The sequence below is a fragment of the Ochotona princeps genome, chromosome 29 (assembly GCF_030435755.1).
Source record: "Ochotona princeps isolate mOchPri1 chromosome 29, mOchPri1.hap1, whole genome shotgun sequence".
Taxonomy (NCBI): domain Eukaryota; kingdom Metazoa; phylum Chordata; class Mammalia; order Lagomorpha; family Ochotonidae; genus Ochotona; species Ochotona princeps.
Window position 1 is genome coordinate 18,802,439 of NC_080860.1, and position 12,572 is coordinate 18,815,010.

General features: G+C 58.4%; 1 protein-coding gene across 1 annotated transcript; it reads left to right on the forward strand.

The window, feature by feature from the left end:
- The first annotated feature begins 192 nt into the window (after positions 1–192).
- Positions 193–12,137, forward strand: TOP3B (DNA topoisomerase III beta). The gene is made up of 17 exons (XM_004592040.2): positions 193–392; positions 963–1,094; positions 2,026–2,132; positions 3,544–3,618; positions 4,420–4,616; positions 5,005–5,161; positions 6,104–6,217; positions 7,522–7,612; positions 8,262–8,416; positions 8,528–8,633; positions 8,916–9,062; positions 9,178–9,351; positions 9,609–9,737; positions 10,131–10,280; positions 10,615–10,715; positions 11,113–11,314; positions 11,587–12,137. Exons 1-17 carry the CDS (start codon positions 323–325, stop codon positions 12,066–12,068), a joined length of 2,589 nt encoding a protein of 862 aa, XP_004592097.2. The 5' UTR covers positions 193–322; the 3' UTR covers positions 12,069–12,137.
- The last annotated feature ends 435 nt before the right edge of the window (positions 12,138–12,572 follow it).

Genomic DNA, 12,572 nt, shown 5'->3' on the forward strand with positions numbered 1-12,572 from the left:
GGGGGCCAGCAGGACAGAGGCACGTGGAGAGGGACCGTGACTGCCTCTGTGCCTGGGAGCCGAGCAGTTCCCCTGTTGCCCGGGTCTTCGTACGGGCTCTTCGTACGGGCTACTTGTCTCCTTGATTTCGTTCCAGGGGAGCTTCCCGTAGGCAGGTGGATTGGCGTGGGAAGCATTGCCGTTTTTCACTGTCGTCTTCTCTTATGGTGTTGGCCTAGGCCTGGACGGTGGGCCCAAGCTCCTCTCTCTCATCACGTTGCCCTCACTGTTGTTCTGCAGCTGCAGAGGGCAGGGCTGAGGAGCCTGAAGGTCCCGCGCCAGGATGAAGACTGTATTCATGGTGGCTGAAAAGCCCTCCCTGGCGCAATCCATCGCCAGGATCCTCTCCCGAGGTAGGTGGAGCTGGCCCCGAGCTCCCTCACCACTCTGGTCCGTGAGCCTGGGCCTGGTGCTTCCTGCTTTCTGAGACATGGCTGTCTGCCCCTGGCTGGGGTCAGTATGCTGCACGTTCAGCAGGTACTAAGGCAGCAGCACCACACTGCCTTAGTGACCGTGGGCCATGGGCCTGTGCGGGTGTCCCTTGTCAGAGTGCCGTGCTGGCTGGAGTGCTGGCCCCATGCAACAGAAGCCCACCCCAGAAGGAACAAGATGCGGTCAGGATCTGGCCCTGGTCCAGATCTACTGAGGCCAAGTCGTGGCATTGTCACCTCTGGGTACACGGCTTCCTACTGGACCCAGGAGTGACCATAGTGCTGAGCAGTGGCCACGGGCACTCCTGAAGCACCAGGGAGCTGGAGAAGAGCCCATCGGGCTGCTGGGCAGTGGCTCGGACACCACGGGCTCCTGTTGTCCAAGAATCCCCTCTTGCTTGGCGTAGCAGCCGGTGGGGGTGGGGGTATGGGGGCAGTGGAGGCCCAGGCTGGGCTGGAGCAACCGTCACCGTGAACTGCTCTTTCCCCCAGGGAACATGTCCTCCCACAAAGGACTGAACGGGGCCTGCTCCGTCCATGAGTACACTGGGACCTTCGCTGGCCAGTCTGTCCGCTTCAAGATGACATCCGTCTGTGGTCACGTGATGACCCTGGACTTCCTAGGTAAGTGCACCCTTTTCCCTCCACCTTGCTGCCAGGAGCACTGCACAGGGCAGGCCAGGGCTAGGTACACCTCTTCACAGAGCACCCCTTATGCCAGCAGATGGCTGGTGCCTGGCCCTGCTGCCTGGCCTTACCCTGTATCATAGCTCAGGGCCAGTGTGGACAACAGAATTCTGAGCCAGATCCAGTTGCTGTGAGTGTCTGAGCTGGATGGGGAGCAGGGCTACTGGGATAAGAACCAGTGCTGGGCGCTAATTTTTTTTTTAATATTTATTTGTTTTTATTGGAAAGTCAGATCTACAAAGAAGAGGAGAGACAGGAAGATCTTGCAACCAATGATTCACTCCCCAAGTGACCACAATGGCTGGAGCTGAGCTGATCCAAAGCCAGGAGCCTGGAGCTTTTTCTGGGTCTCTCATGCGAGTGCAGGGTCCCAAGGCTTTGGGCCATCCTTGATTGCTTTCCCAGGCCGCAAGCAGGGAGCTGGATGGGAAGTGGAGCAGCAGGGGCGTGAACCAGTGCTGATATGGGTTCCCAAGTGTGCAAGGCGGGGACTTCAGCTACCAGGCCACTGTGCCCTGCCCAGACTGCCTGCTTTTTGTGCTGTAGCAAAGTGAGCCAGCCCAGACCTGGTGCCTCCAGCCATGGGGAAGCCCCAGAAGTGAGGCCGAGCTTGCTTAGCTTCTGTGGGGGGCTGGGGTGTGGTGTCAGCTCAATGCCTGACAGAAGGAAGATGAGGTAGGTGTTACTGCAAGACCTGGGGGTTCTCTGGGCCAGTCTCGCTCCAAGCTGCCACACTTCTCCTTTGAAAGACAGCATCACCTGCCTCTGAGGTTAGGAAGTGTCAGAGCCTGAAGCCCCCAGATCCTACCCCCTGCCCCCACCTCATGAACTGTGATGTGACTCAGTGTTGCTGGGGCTTGGTTTGTAGGAAAGTACAACAAGTGGGACAAGGTGGACCCTGCGGAGCTGTTCAGCCAAGCCCCGACAGAAAAGAAGGAAGCTAACCCCAAGCTGAACATGGTGAAGTTCCTGCAGGTACGTGCAACAGGCACTGGTGGGGGCCACCCACCCCATTTCTGTCCCTTTGCTATGCCCACAGTGGGAGGTCTCTGCGCCCCCTGCTGGTCCTCAGAGCACCTTCGGGCTAGGTGCTCCTTGGTCCTAGAGAGTGAGCATTCTGCTTTATGGTGGTCACTGTTGCTAATGCTTACTGAGTTTCATCTGTTTGTGAGGGAGGGAGAGCGATAGAGACAGAATGATCTTCCGTCCCCAGGTACCCACGGTAGCCAGGCCCTGGCCAGGATCCCAGAACCCCACTCGGGTCTCCCGTGTGGCTGGCAGGGGCCCAAGCACTTGAGGCATCACCTGTTGTCTCCCAGGGTGCTGGAAGCTGAGAGAGGAGAGAGGCTTGGAGACTTGAACCAGCCCTCCAGTATGGGCAGCCCACGCAGCATCACCACACTGCAGCACCCAGCCTTTTATTTATTTAAGTTTATTTATTTGAAAGGCAGAACAACAGAGAGAGAGCTCCTATCCACATCCCCAGCTGTCTGTCCAGGCCAGAGCAGAAACAGGATCCAGCTGCTGCAGACCGGTGTCCCTCTGCTTGGGCCATCAGCTGCTGCTTCCCAGAGTGTCGACAGAGGGGGCTGACATGGGGAGCAGGGCTGGGCCTTGACCCAAGGCCCTCCAGGCTGGCGTCTGCCCCCACTCTGCTTTTAGAAACATAGTCACCAGTTTGCTCCAGCTTTCTTCCCTAATGCTAAAACAGGTACATTCCCATGATGGGAAATTGGAGGCTTCTAGGGTAGGAGAAGGAAGAGGCCGTCTCCTGGTCTCACCATCCACAGGGCCTTGGCCAGCGTTCAGGGAGAACTCACCTAGCCCTTGCTGTAGGTGGTCTTGGGAGTTCAGATCATAGAGCTATTCAGATCTCATTTTTTGTTTATAAAATATAATTTTAAGATTAAGATTACAAAAAAATTTTAGGATTACTTTTCTATTTGAAAGTCAGAGAATAGGGGAGAGAGTGATCTGTCTGCCAGTTCACTCCCCACATAGCTGCAACAACCAGGTCTGAGACAGGCCAAAGGCAGGAGCCAGGAGCCTCATCTTGGTCTCCCATATGGGTATAGGGGCCCAGACACTTGGGCCAACTTACCACTGGTTTCCTAGGCTGTTAGAGAACAGGGTTGGAAGTGGAGCAGCCAGGACACAAACCGGTGCCCGTGAGAGATGCCAGGGTCATCCCCAACACCCCAAACCAGCAGGTGTGAACCAGATTCTTCTCTGAGAGGTCCAGCAGGTGCCTGGCACTGTCTGTGTGTCCCATGTTCCCAGCCAGGAACTTGGGCGCCACCTCCTGTCCCAGCTGGCATGCCCCATGGGCAGCTTGATTGGAGGCAGGGCCTGTGGCAGGTGACTGTTCACGTGTGCTGTGTGGCAGGTGGAGGGCAGAGGTTGTGACTACATCGTGCTGTGGCTGGACTGCGACAAGGAAGGGGAGAACATCTGCTTTGAGGTGAGTGTGATGCCTGCCTCGGGGCTCACTGCTGGCCTTTCTGCTCCCCTCCTGCCCCTGCATACCTGCTCTGAACTGATGCTCACCATCACCCAGTCCTGGGGCTGAAGTAAGGAATAAACTATATTGACCTGCGTTCTTTTGGAAAATCTGTGTGTGCCCTTGTTGGGGTTGTGGGTAAGCAAGCACAGAAGGGACAGTTTGCTGGGTTGGTGGCGGGTCTCCGAATGGGGACTCTGGGAAAGCAGGTGTTTTTTAGCTGGCCTCATCTTCCCACCTCCTACACCCCCTGGCCTCTGCCTGCCAAGCTCTCCCTACAGGGAGGTCAGTGTCCTCACCCCATGCCCCTCAGGCTGCGGCCCCTACAGCTCATCTGTGGCTCCAGAGCTTGGCATGCCTGAGGGTGCAGGAGATACTCTCCGGAAAGCAGGTGGGGCTGGTAGGTTGTCCTTTCCTGACCCAGCTGCTTCCCCGAAGCCCTGGCCTCTGGACTAGCTCATGGGGCTCTCCCCTTTTGGAAATGAGCTGCATACCTGGGGCCTGGCAGTGACCCTAGTCCCCTCCATACACCACAGCTGGGGTCCCTCTCCCCTGAGAAGGAGGGGATTCTGGGGTCACTCACATGCTTGGCTGAAGCATTTCTGGTTTGGATACATTTGAGTATCTTGCTGCAGGAAGAAGGGAAAGTTATTAGTGAGTCTGGAGAGAGATGAGGTTTCTGGAAAGGCAAGAAGAGGGCAGGGGTCCTGTGGAGGGGGTTGGGGCTCACACACACGGCTGAACTGGGGGGCTTCCTGTCAGGTCCTCGATGCCGTCCTGCCTGTCATGAATAAGGCCCATGGTAGCGAGAAGACAGTGTTCCGGGCCAGGTTCAGCTCCATCACAGACACAGACATCTGTAACGCCATGGCCCGCCTGGGGGAGCCGGACCACAACGAGGCGCTGTCAGTGGACGCCCGCCAGGAGCTGGACCTGCGCATCGGCTGTGCATTCACCAGGTGCTGGCCCAGTGCCGTCCCCAGTGTTGCTGGACCTCACGGTCCCTTGGCTGCTCAGGCCACTGTCCACCAGCTGTTAAAAAAAAAATACCTACGATAAAAGCAAACAAAAACGCTGATGGTGCTTGTTAGCCTTTGGGAGTCCTGGGGAAAATGTGTGGTGGATAGTGGGGTTCCCAGCCTCTGCCTCCTTGCCCCGCCTTTGAGCACGTGGCTCCTCCCCCAACTCTTCTGCCACCTCTTCCACAGAGGGTGGCATGCAGCTGCCCAGCCCCAGTCCCAGGGTACACCCACTCGTGTGATATCGACAGTGGGGTCACAGATCAATCCTTGACCAAATTCCCTTTCTCTGCCACACTCTCCCTCTGCCCGCCCTTCTTGCCTGTAGGTTTCAGACGAAATACTTCCAGGGAAAATACGGTGATTTAGACAGCTCTCTCATTTCCTTTGGGCCATGCCAAACCCCCACCCTGGGCTTCTGCGTGGAGAGACATGATAAAATCCAGTCGTTCAAGCCGGAGACCTACTGGGTGCTGCAGGCCAAGGTTCCTTGTCTTCCGTATTCGTGCCGGGGCCTGGGGGTAGTGAGGAGTAAACACTTTAGAGATCCTTGCAGCATCAACCATGCTCACTCTCCCTGCAGCCCAGGGCCGAGGGCACTCATAGGAGCGGCTTGACCCAAGAACGGTATGCAGTGACCCAGGAAGAGGCCTCCAGGGAGAGCAGGACTGGCCCTGGGTTTGCTGGACTTGGATGAGTTGGGGAGGAGCTCTGCTGTGGCCCTGGAGGTTGGGGTTCACAGCTATCCTGGAGTTGTGGCCCTGGGCTTCACACAATTCATGAGATCAGGAAGCTTGGGGAGGGCACTTGACACAGCAGTTAAGACAATACCTGGGGCCACCCAAGTCCCACTTGACACAGCAGTTAAGACAATACCTGGGGCCACCCAAGTCCCACATCACAGAGCCTGGTTCAAGTCCCAGTTCCAGCTTCCTGCTGGTACCCACCATTGGAGGCAGCAGCAGCATGGCAAAAGTAGCTAGGTTCCCTGCCACGCACATGGGAGACCCAGTGGAATTTCTGACCCCTGGCTTCAGCCTGGTCCAGCCCTGGGCCTTTGCAGGCATATAAAGAGTGGATGTGAGAGTTTGTCTCTCTCCCTGGCTTTCAAACAAAAGAAAAATAGTTTAAATAAAGTAAGAACCTAGAACTTTTTTCTTCAAATTTAATCTTCCACAGACGTTTGCTGGGAGATTGAAAGCATAGCACAGAGCTGCAATGGTTGACCCAGGGTCCCTGGGAAAGGCGTGAGCAACAGAGGCTGGTGGGGGAGGTGGGGAGGGGGAGTGGCAGCAGGGGGAAGGGGTGATGTTGGTGTCAGGTTAGGACCAGCACACTTGAGCAGGTGCAGACACTGTGGGGTGTGGGGGAGAACGTTTGGCTGATTGTCTCCCCAGGCTCTGGGTTCACCCTCCTCCCTCTGGCAGGTTAACGCCGATAAAGACCGAGCGCTCCTCCTGGACTGGGACCGCGTGAGGGTGTTTGACAGGGAGATCGCACAGATGTTTCTAAACTTGACCAAGCAGGAGAAGGAAGCCAAGGTATGCCCGCGCTGCCTGCACCTGTCACACTGGCCTGGGAGCTGGTCTTGGAAGCCTCTGGCGGGAGGTGGAATGTTGGACCCTGCACCACAGGCCTTTCTCCCCCACCCTTTCTACCAAAAATATCCTGAAGAGGAGTGGTTACTGACACACACTCCTGAGATAGTCCCACCTGATGCAGTGGCTGTGGGATACATCTGCCCGGTGTGTCCCAGATGCGTCCACAGTTGTGACCTGCCGGGCTCTTCCCATGTGGCCCCAGTGGACACATGTCACCACTGTTCCTTTTCTGTGCTCTTGAAAGCTGTAGCAGCTGCAGAGGAACAAGTGCCTGTTGATGAACTTGGCTGACAGGGGCCTGGTCTGGGACTCACCAGCCTTTGCAACCTCACGATGTTGTATTTCCTGCTTGGAGTTTGTGTGAATTGGAAGGACTGCAGCCTGGCTGTGATGAAGAGGGCGAGGCTGCTGGCATGGGGCTGGCAGCCAGGGGTACCAAGCAAAAATGTCTCATAGTCCTGAAAGGTACCAGGGTCATTGAGGTGTGGCTAGGCCTTCTTCAGCCACCATCCCCTCGGCTTTCTTGGGCCCTCCCTGGTGTCTCCCGTCCCACCCACACTTAGTTTGTCTCAGACTCTGGAACTTGTAAAAGATGCTTCCTGCCATCACCTTGGCCATGTTTCTGCAGACACACCATCTCGACCTCTGGCTCGCCCTACAGCAGCACCTATGTTTGTAGGTCTGGACTCTGTGGCCTGGCCAGTGTCTGGGGCATTGGCCAAGGCCAAGGCCAGGCCTGGGCACTGAGCTGTGGAGCTGTTTCTGCCAGGAGTGGAAAGGGGTGGCTCGCTACCCAGCACCACCAACAGACAGGTTCCATCTGACCTGCACGGTGTTGATACAAGCTTCAAAAAAGCTCCCAACATCGAACACTCGTGTCATGTCACAGAGAAATCCTGGCTTCCACTTTCTTCCAAAAATGACAACTGAGACCTAGCAGGCTGAACTAACACGCCCCACGTGGGATCCACCTGTTCTCATGGCCTGGCTGCATCCACCACCCCTCATGCTCATTCCTCCTGAATTCTCTTCCCTAAAAAATTGTCCTGGAAATAATGGTAGTAGTTTGTCCCTCCCTGGTCCCTAAATGAACCCTGAGAAGACAGCAGGAGGTGGGGAGGAGGTATAAGAAGCTGCAAGACAGATGAAGTGCAACGCCCTGCCCTGCCTGACCCTGCATCCCCTTGACGATCTCTGCCCGGGCCGGCCTGCTGCCAGTTCCCCACGGCCGTCCTATCACACAGGTGGAGGCCACAAGCAGGAAGGAGAAGGCCAAGCAGAGGCCGCTCGCCCTGAACACCGTGGAGATGCTGCGGGTGGCCAGCTCTTCTCTGGGTACGTGGCAGGGATTTCTTGAGACCGCTAACCCCAGTACAGCACAGGGTTTCCAGTGCCTGGGCAGCTGCTGCCAGGACTGAACATGTGGGAATCGGCCCTCATGTGTCTTCTAACTCAGAGGCGGTGAGCCCTAGAGGGCCAGCTCCACAGCCAGCTAAGGTCCAGCCCCAGTTTGGTCACTTCTTCTACGCTGAACCCCAGTTTCCTTAGGAGAAATGGGGTGATGATCTTCCCCTGTGTTTTTTTTTTGTTGTTGTTGTTTTTTAAGTTGTCACGAGGATCAAGTGATGGGAAAGTGCCCTGGAAGGGACATCCTGGGAACACACCTCCCCTCCCCCACGAGGCTTAGCACCCACGCCAGCTGCTGGTTCCACGTGGGCATCAGCGCCCTGGGAGGCATGTCACCCCCCCAGCCAGGGAGCCAGGGTGTGCAGGAGACTCGATACCACATCTAGTCCCCCTGCCTGTGCCGTGAAGGGTTGACCCATTCCAGTCCAACCTCTTCCTGGTTCAGGGGTCAGCCAGCCAGGTGCTGAGAACCACCCTTGCCCCTCCAAAAGGCAAAAATAGGGTGGGGATCTGGGCCCCTGGCCCATGGGCACCACTTGCACATCTTGCGAGGGTGTTGAGGCCCCATCTCTCACAGGCATGGGCCCACAGCACGCCATGCAGACGGCTGAGCGACTTTACACGCAGGGCTACATCAGCTACCCGCGCACAGAGACCACCCACTATCCCGAGAACTTCGACCTCAAGGGTTGCCTGCGGCAGCAGGCCAATCACCCCTACTGGGCTGACACGGTAAGTGGCCCTGGCATGCACTGAGCCACTGAACTGAAGCTTCAGAATCACGCTCAGGCATGGTGCCAAACCCTGGCGCCAGCCTGGACTCGTCTCTGTCCTCCCACACAGGTGAAACGGCTATTAGCAGAAGGCATCAACCGCCCACGCAAGGGCCACGATGCTGGCGACCACCCCCCCATCACGCCCATGAAGTCTGCCACAGAGGCGGAATTAGGTACCAGTTACCCTCCCCACCCCCAATCCCACTCTGGCATATGCCCACTCCACATGTCCCTCCGAGCCCAGAAGAGCTGGAAGCCATAACTGCACCACCCCAACCCCAGATGACCAGGCTCCACTGTAGCTGCAGCCATGGGGTCACGTAGTTTATGCTCTCGTCAGGCGACCAGGTCAGGACGGCAGCTGGGCACAGGGAGCCCCTCTCCCTTCCTGTTTCTCAGGCTTAGGTACCCCCACCTGACCCCAGGATAACGCATGCCATCCTGGCCCATTACAGGTGGGGACGCATGGCGACTGTACGAGTATATCACCCGGCACTTCATTGCCACGGTCAGTTATGACTGCAAGTATCTGCAGACCACAATTTCCTTCCGGATCGGGCCCGAGCTCTTTACCTGCTCAGGGAAGACTGTCCTCTCCCCAGGTAGGGCCGTGTACCCCAGGGACTCTCCCTGCACCCTCCTGCCAATCACATGTCCTGTGTCAGGGCCAGAGGCAAGAGGCCACAGTCCTCGCCAAGCCACACTGTGTCTCCTTAGGCTTCACAGAGATCATGCCCTGGCAGAGCGTGCCCCTGGAGGAGAGCCTGCCCACCTGCCAAAGGGGCGACATCTTCCCCGTGGCCGAGGTCAAGATGCTGGAGAAGCAGACCAACCCGCCCGACTACCTGACCGAGGCTGAGCTCATCACACTCATGGAGAAGCACGGCATTGGTGGGTGCACCTGCTGCAGCCCCAGGCCCAGGGGCCAGGGAGGTTACACCTGCAGGCACAGCCTGGGGCAGCGTTCCCTAACCTCTGACCTGTGACCCTTAAAGGGCAAGTGGGTGTAAGCACCTTGTGCCCACGGACCAAGACATGAGAGGCTCCCTCCTCCCATGTCCCTTGGCTAGGTGCAGGGTATCTTTGGGGGGGGGATTGTGACTTGAGGGGGGCAGGCTGAGAGACAACCAGGACCCTGTGTGGCTCAGGCACCGATGCCAGCATCCCCGTGCACATCAACAACATCTGCCAACGTAACTATGTCACCGTGGAGAGCGGGCGCCGGCTCAGGCCCACCAACCTCGGCATCGTCCTGGTGCACGGCTACTACAAGATCGGTGAGCCCCTTGGCCCTGCCTTCACAGGGCCTCCTCTGGGCCCGCTCTCCATCAGCACCACCGCACCCCCAGGGCCCACGCAGAGCAGGGGCTGGGGCAGGGGTGCTTGCGATAGGGAGAGGGAAAGGAGCTTGTTGCCTTCGACTAGCTCTGGTTGGCCTGGAGCTCTTGCCAGGGGGCACTCGCCTGGATGACCAGGAGCTCATCTGTGACCTGTCCTCCTCGGTCAAGGTTTCTGGGTGGAAACTGGGCAAGATCTGGAGGGCCGTAGGAGCCTGTCTATATAGACAGGGCCAGCTGGAGGTGGAGGGGGCGGCACCGGGGCATGGCCCTGCCAGGTGAGGCAGCCCAGCATGGCACACTGGCTCGCAGCTGCCTGTCTCCTGCCTGCAGACGCAGAGCTGGTGCTGCCCACCATCCGCAGCGCTGTTGAGAAGCAGCTGAACCTGATCGCCCAGGGCAAGGCCGACTACCGCCAGGTCCTGGGCCACACCCTGGACATCTTCAAGCGCAAGTTCCACTACTTTGTGGACTCCATTGCTGGTAAGGCCCAGAGAGAGGCCCTGCTGCCAGGGCTGCCTGCCATGGAACCAGCCCCACTCCTGTAAGACCAGCTCCCAGAAGATCTGGGCTCCAGGCCTCTGTGGGCCACAGCAGCCATGCCTCGTCACTGGGTCATAGTCAGGATCAAAGAGCAGGAGGCCAGAAGCAAGGTGCTTCAGGGCTGCTGGTCCACACACAATGGCCTGTCCACAGGGCAGGTTCATACTTGGACCCTCAGCCCTCCTCTCCAGCTGCCTGTCACAGAGGCCATGGGCCAGCTGAGACCTGCACACCAACTCCCACCCACTGTGACTCCTGCCCACTCACCCCACAGGCATGGATGAGCTGATGGAGGTGTCCTTTTCACCCCTGGCGGCCACGGGCAAGCCCCTGTCACGCTGTGGGAAGTGCCACCGCTTCATGAAGTACATCCAGGTAGGCGGGGATGGTGGCTGTGGGCAGGTGCATCTGGAATCCCTACGGTCACACATTTAGCATTGTGGCAGTCACCTGCGTCATGGCATAGGCTAGAGGCAGCCTCACTAGTACCCACTTTCAGTGTCCTGTGACTCAGGGGAACCCCAAGGCTGTGTGAGGCCAGTTAGGCATGTCCCGTCCTTGGCCGTGGTCATCAGGACCCTCCCTGCAGGGGCTTTAGAACATCCTTTCCTTACGTGTGGATCTCAGGCCCTGGGCTCACGGCCAGGGTGGGTGCCGTTCTTTGTGCTTCATCTGCTCCCTGCATGTTCCCTACAGTGGGGGTAACATGGAGCATGGGCATGAGGCTTGGCGGCCACAGCAGCCCTGACGCTGTGCCCTGGCCTCGCTGCAGGCTAAGCCGAGCCGCCTGCACTGCTCGCACTGTGACGACACCTACACGCTGCCCCAGAACGGCACCATCAAGCTCTACAAGGAACTGCGCTGCCCGCTGGACGACTTTGAGCTGGTGCTGTGGTCCTCAGGCTCTCGTGGCAAGGCCTACCCACTGTGCCCCTACTGCTACAACCACCCTCCCTTTCGGGACATGAAGAAGGGTGAGCCCAGTCTACCCCTCCCCGGGCCGTACCAGCTCCAGCACAGGAACCCGTGAGGGTGGGGCATTCATCATGGTCAGGCTGGGGCGCCTTCAAAGCTGACAGAGACCAGGAAGGCCAGGGCTGGCATGGCCTCCAAGGTGTACCCAAGAGCCAGGCGTAGCAGAGCACCTCCTGCCGTGAGGCGCTGACAACAGGCCAAGAGAGCTACAGGGAGGAGGTGGGCAGGGCAGGCTGTTTCATTAGGCTCCCTCTCTCTTCTCCTCCCCCAGGCATGGGCTGCAACGAGTGTACACACCCCACCTGCCAGCATTCCCTGAGCATGCTGGGCATTGGCCAGTGCGTGGAGTGCGAGAACGGGGTGCTGGTGCTGGACCCCACCTCGGGCCCCAAGTGGAAGGTGGCATGCAACAAGTGCAATGTGGTAGCACACTGCTTTGAGAACGCACACCGCGTGCGGGTCTCGGCTGACACCTGCACCTCCTGTGAGGCCGCCCTGCTGCACGTGGACTTCAATAAGGCCAAGTGTCCCCTGCCAGGTGACGAGACCCAGCATACGGGCTGCGTGTTCTGTGATCCCATCTTCCAGGAGTTGGTGGAGCTGAAGCATGCTGCCTCTTGTCACCCCATGCACCGTGGTGGCCTGGGAAGGAGACAGGGCCGGGGGCGGGCCCGGGGCCGGCGGCCTCCTGGGAAGCCCAACCCCCGGCGGCCCAAGGACAAGATGTCAGCCCTGGCTGCCTACTTTGTATGACGACCCCATTTCCTCCCCCACATGGTTGTCCTTTGGGCCCCTGAAACCATTAAAGGCATTGTGTCCAGAGCCTGGAGCTGGGGACCTTCAACTGGTGGTGCAGTGGGGACACTGCCCTGGGGATCCTGGGCCCTGCTTCCTGCTGCCACTTCTCCCTGCTCTCTGTTCTGTGCACACAGCGAGGGCGTGCCTGCCCTGCCCATGCCTTTGTGGCACCTGCAAGGGAGGCTGGCAGAGCAACACAGCCAGGCCTTGCTGCCCTCATATCAGCATCTGGGACCATGCTCAGGCCATGCAGCTGTGTCCTGGGAGGCTGGGTGACAGTTACAGAGAGACTCCCTACAGTGGAGTGGACAAAACATGGCCAAGTCCTAGCTGCTGCTCACCCTCCTGACCTGCCTATGCGTGGTGCCTGCCTGTGCACCTGTCAGCCTGCCAGGGCCTGTCGCAATTCTTGTTGCACACCAGAGACAACCATTTGCACCTGCTCAGGAGGTGCCCCAA

Bases quoted from the DNA above. Each gene is read 5' to 3' on its own strand.
- TOP3B (XM_004592040.2), top strand. From the start codon at position 323: ATGAAGACTGTATTCATGGTGGCTGAAAAGCCCTCCCTGGCGCAATCC. The intron at 2,133-3,543 runs GTACGTGCAACA...GCTGTGTGGCAG, and splicing joins ACATGGTGAAGTTCCTGCAG to GTGGAGGGCAGAGGTTGTGA. The intron at 6,218-7,521 runs GTATGCCCGCGC...CCTATCACACAG, and splicing joins AGCAGGAGAAGGAAGCCAAG to GTGGAGGCCACAAGCAGGAA.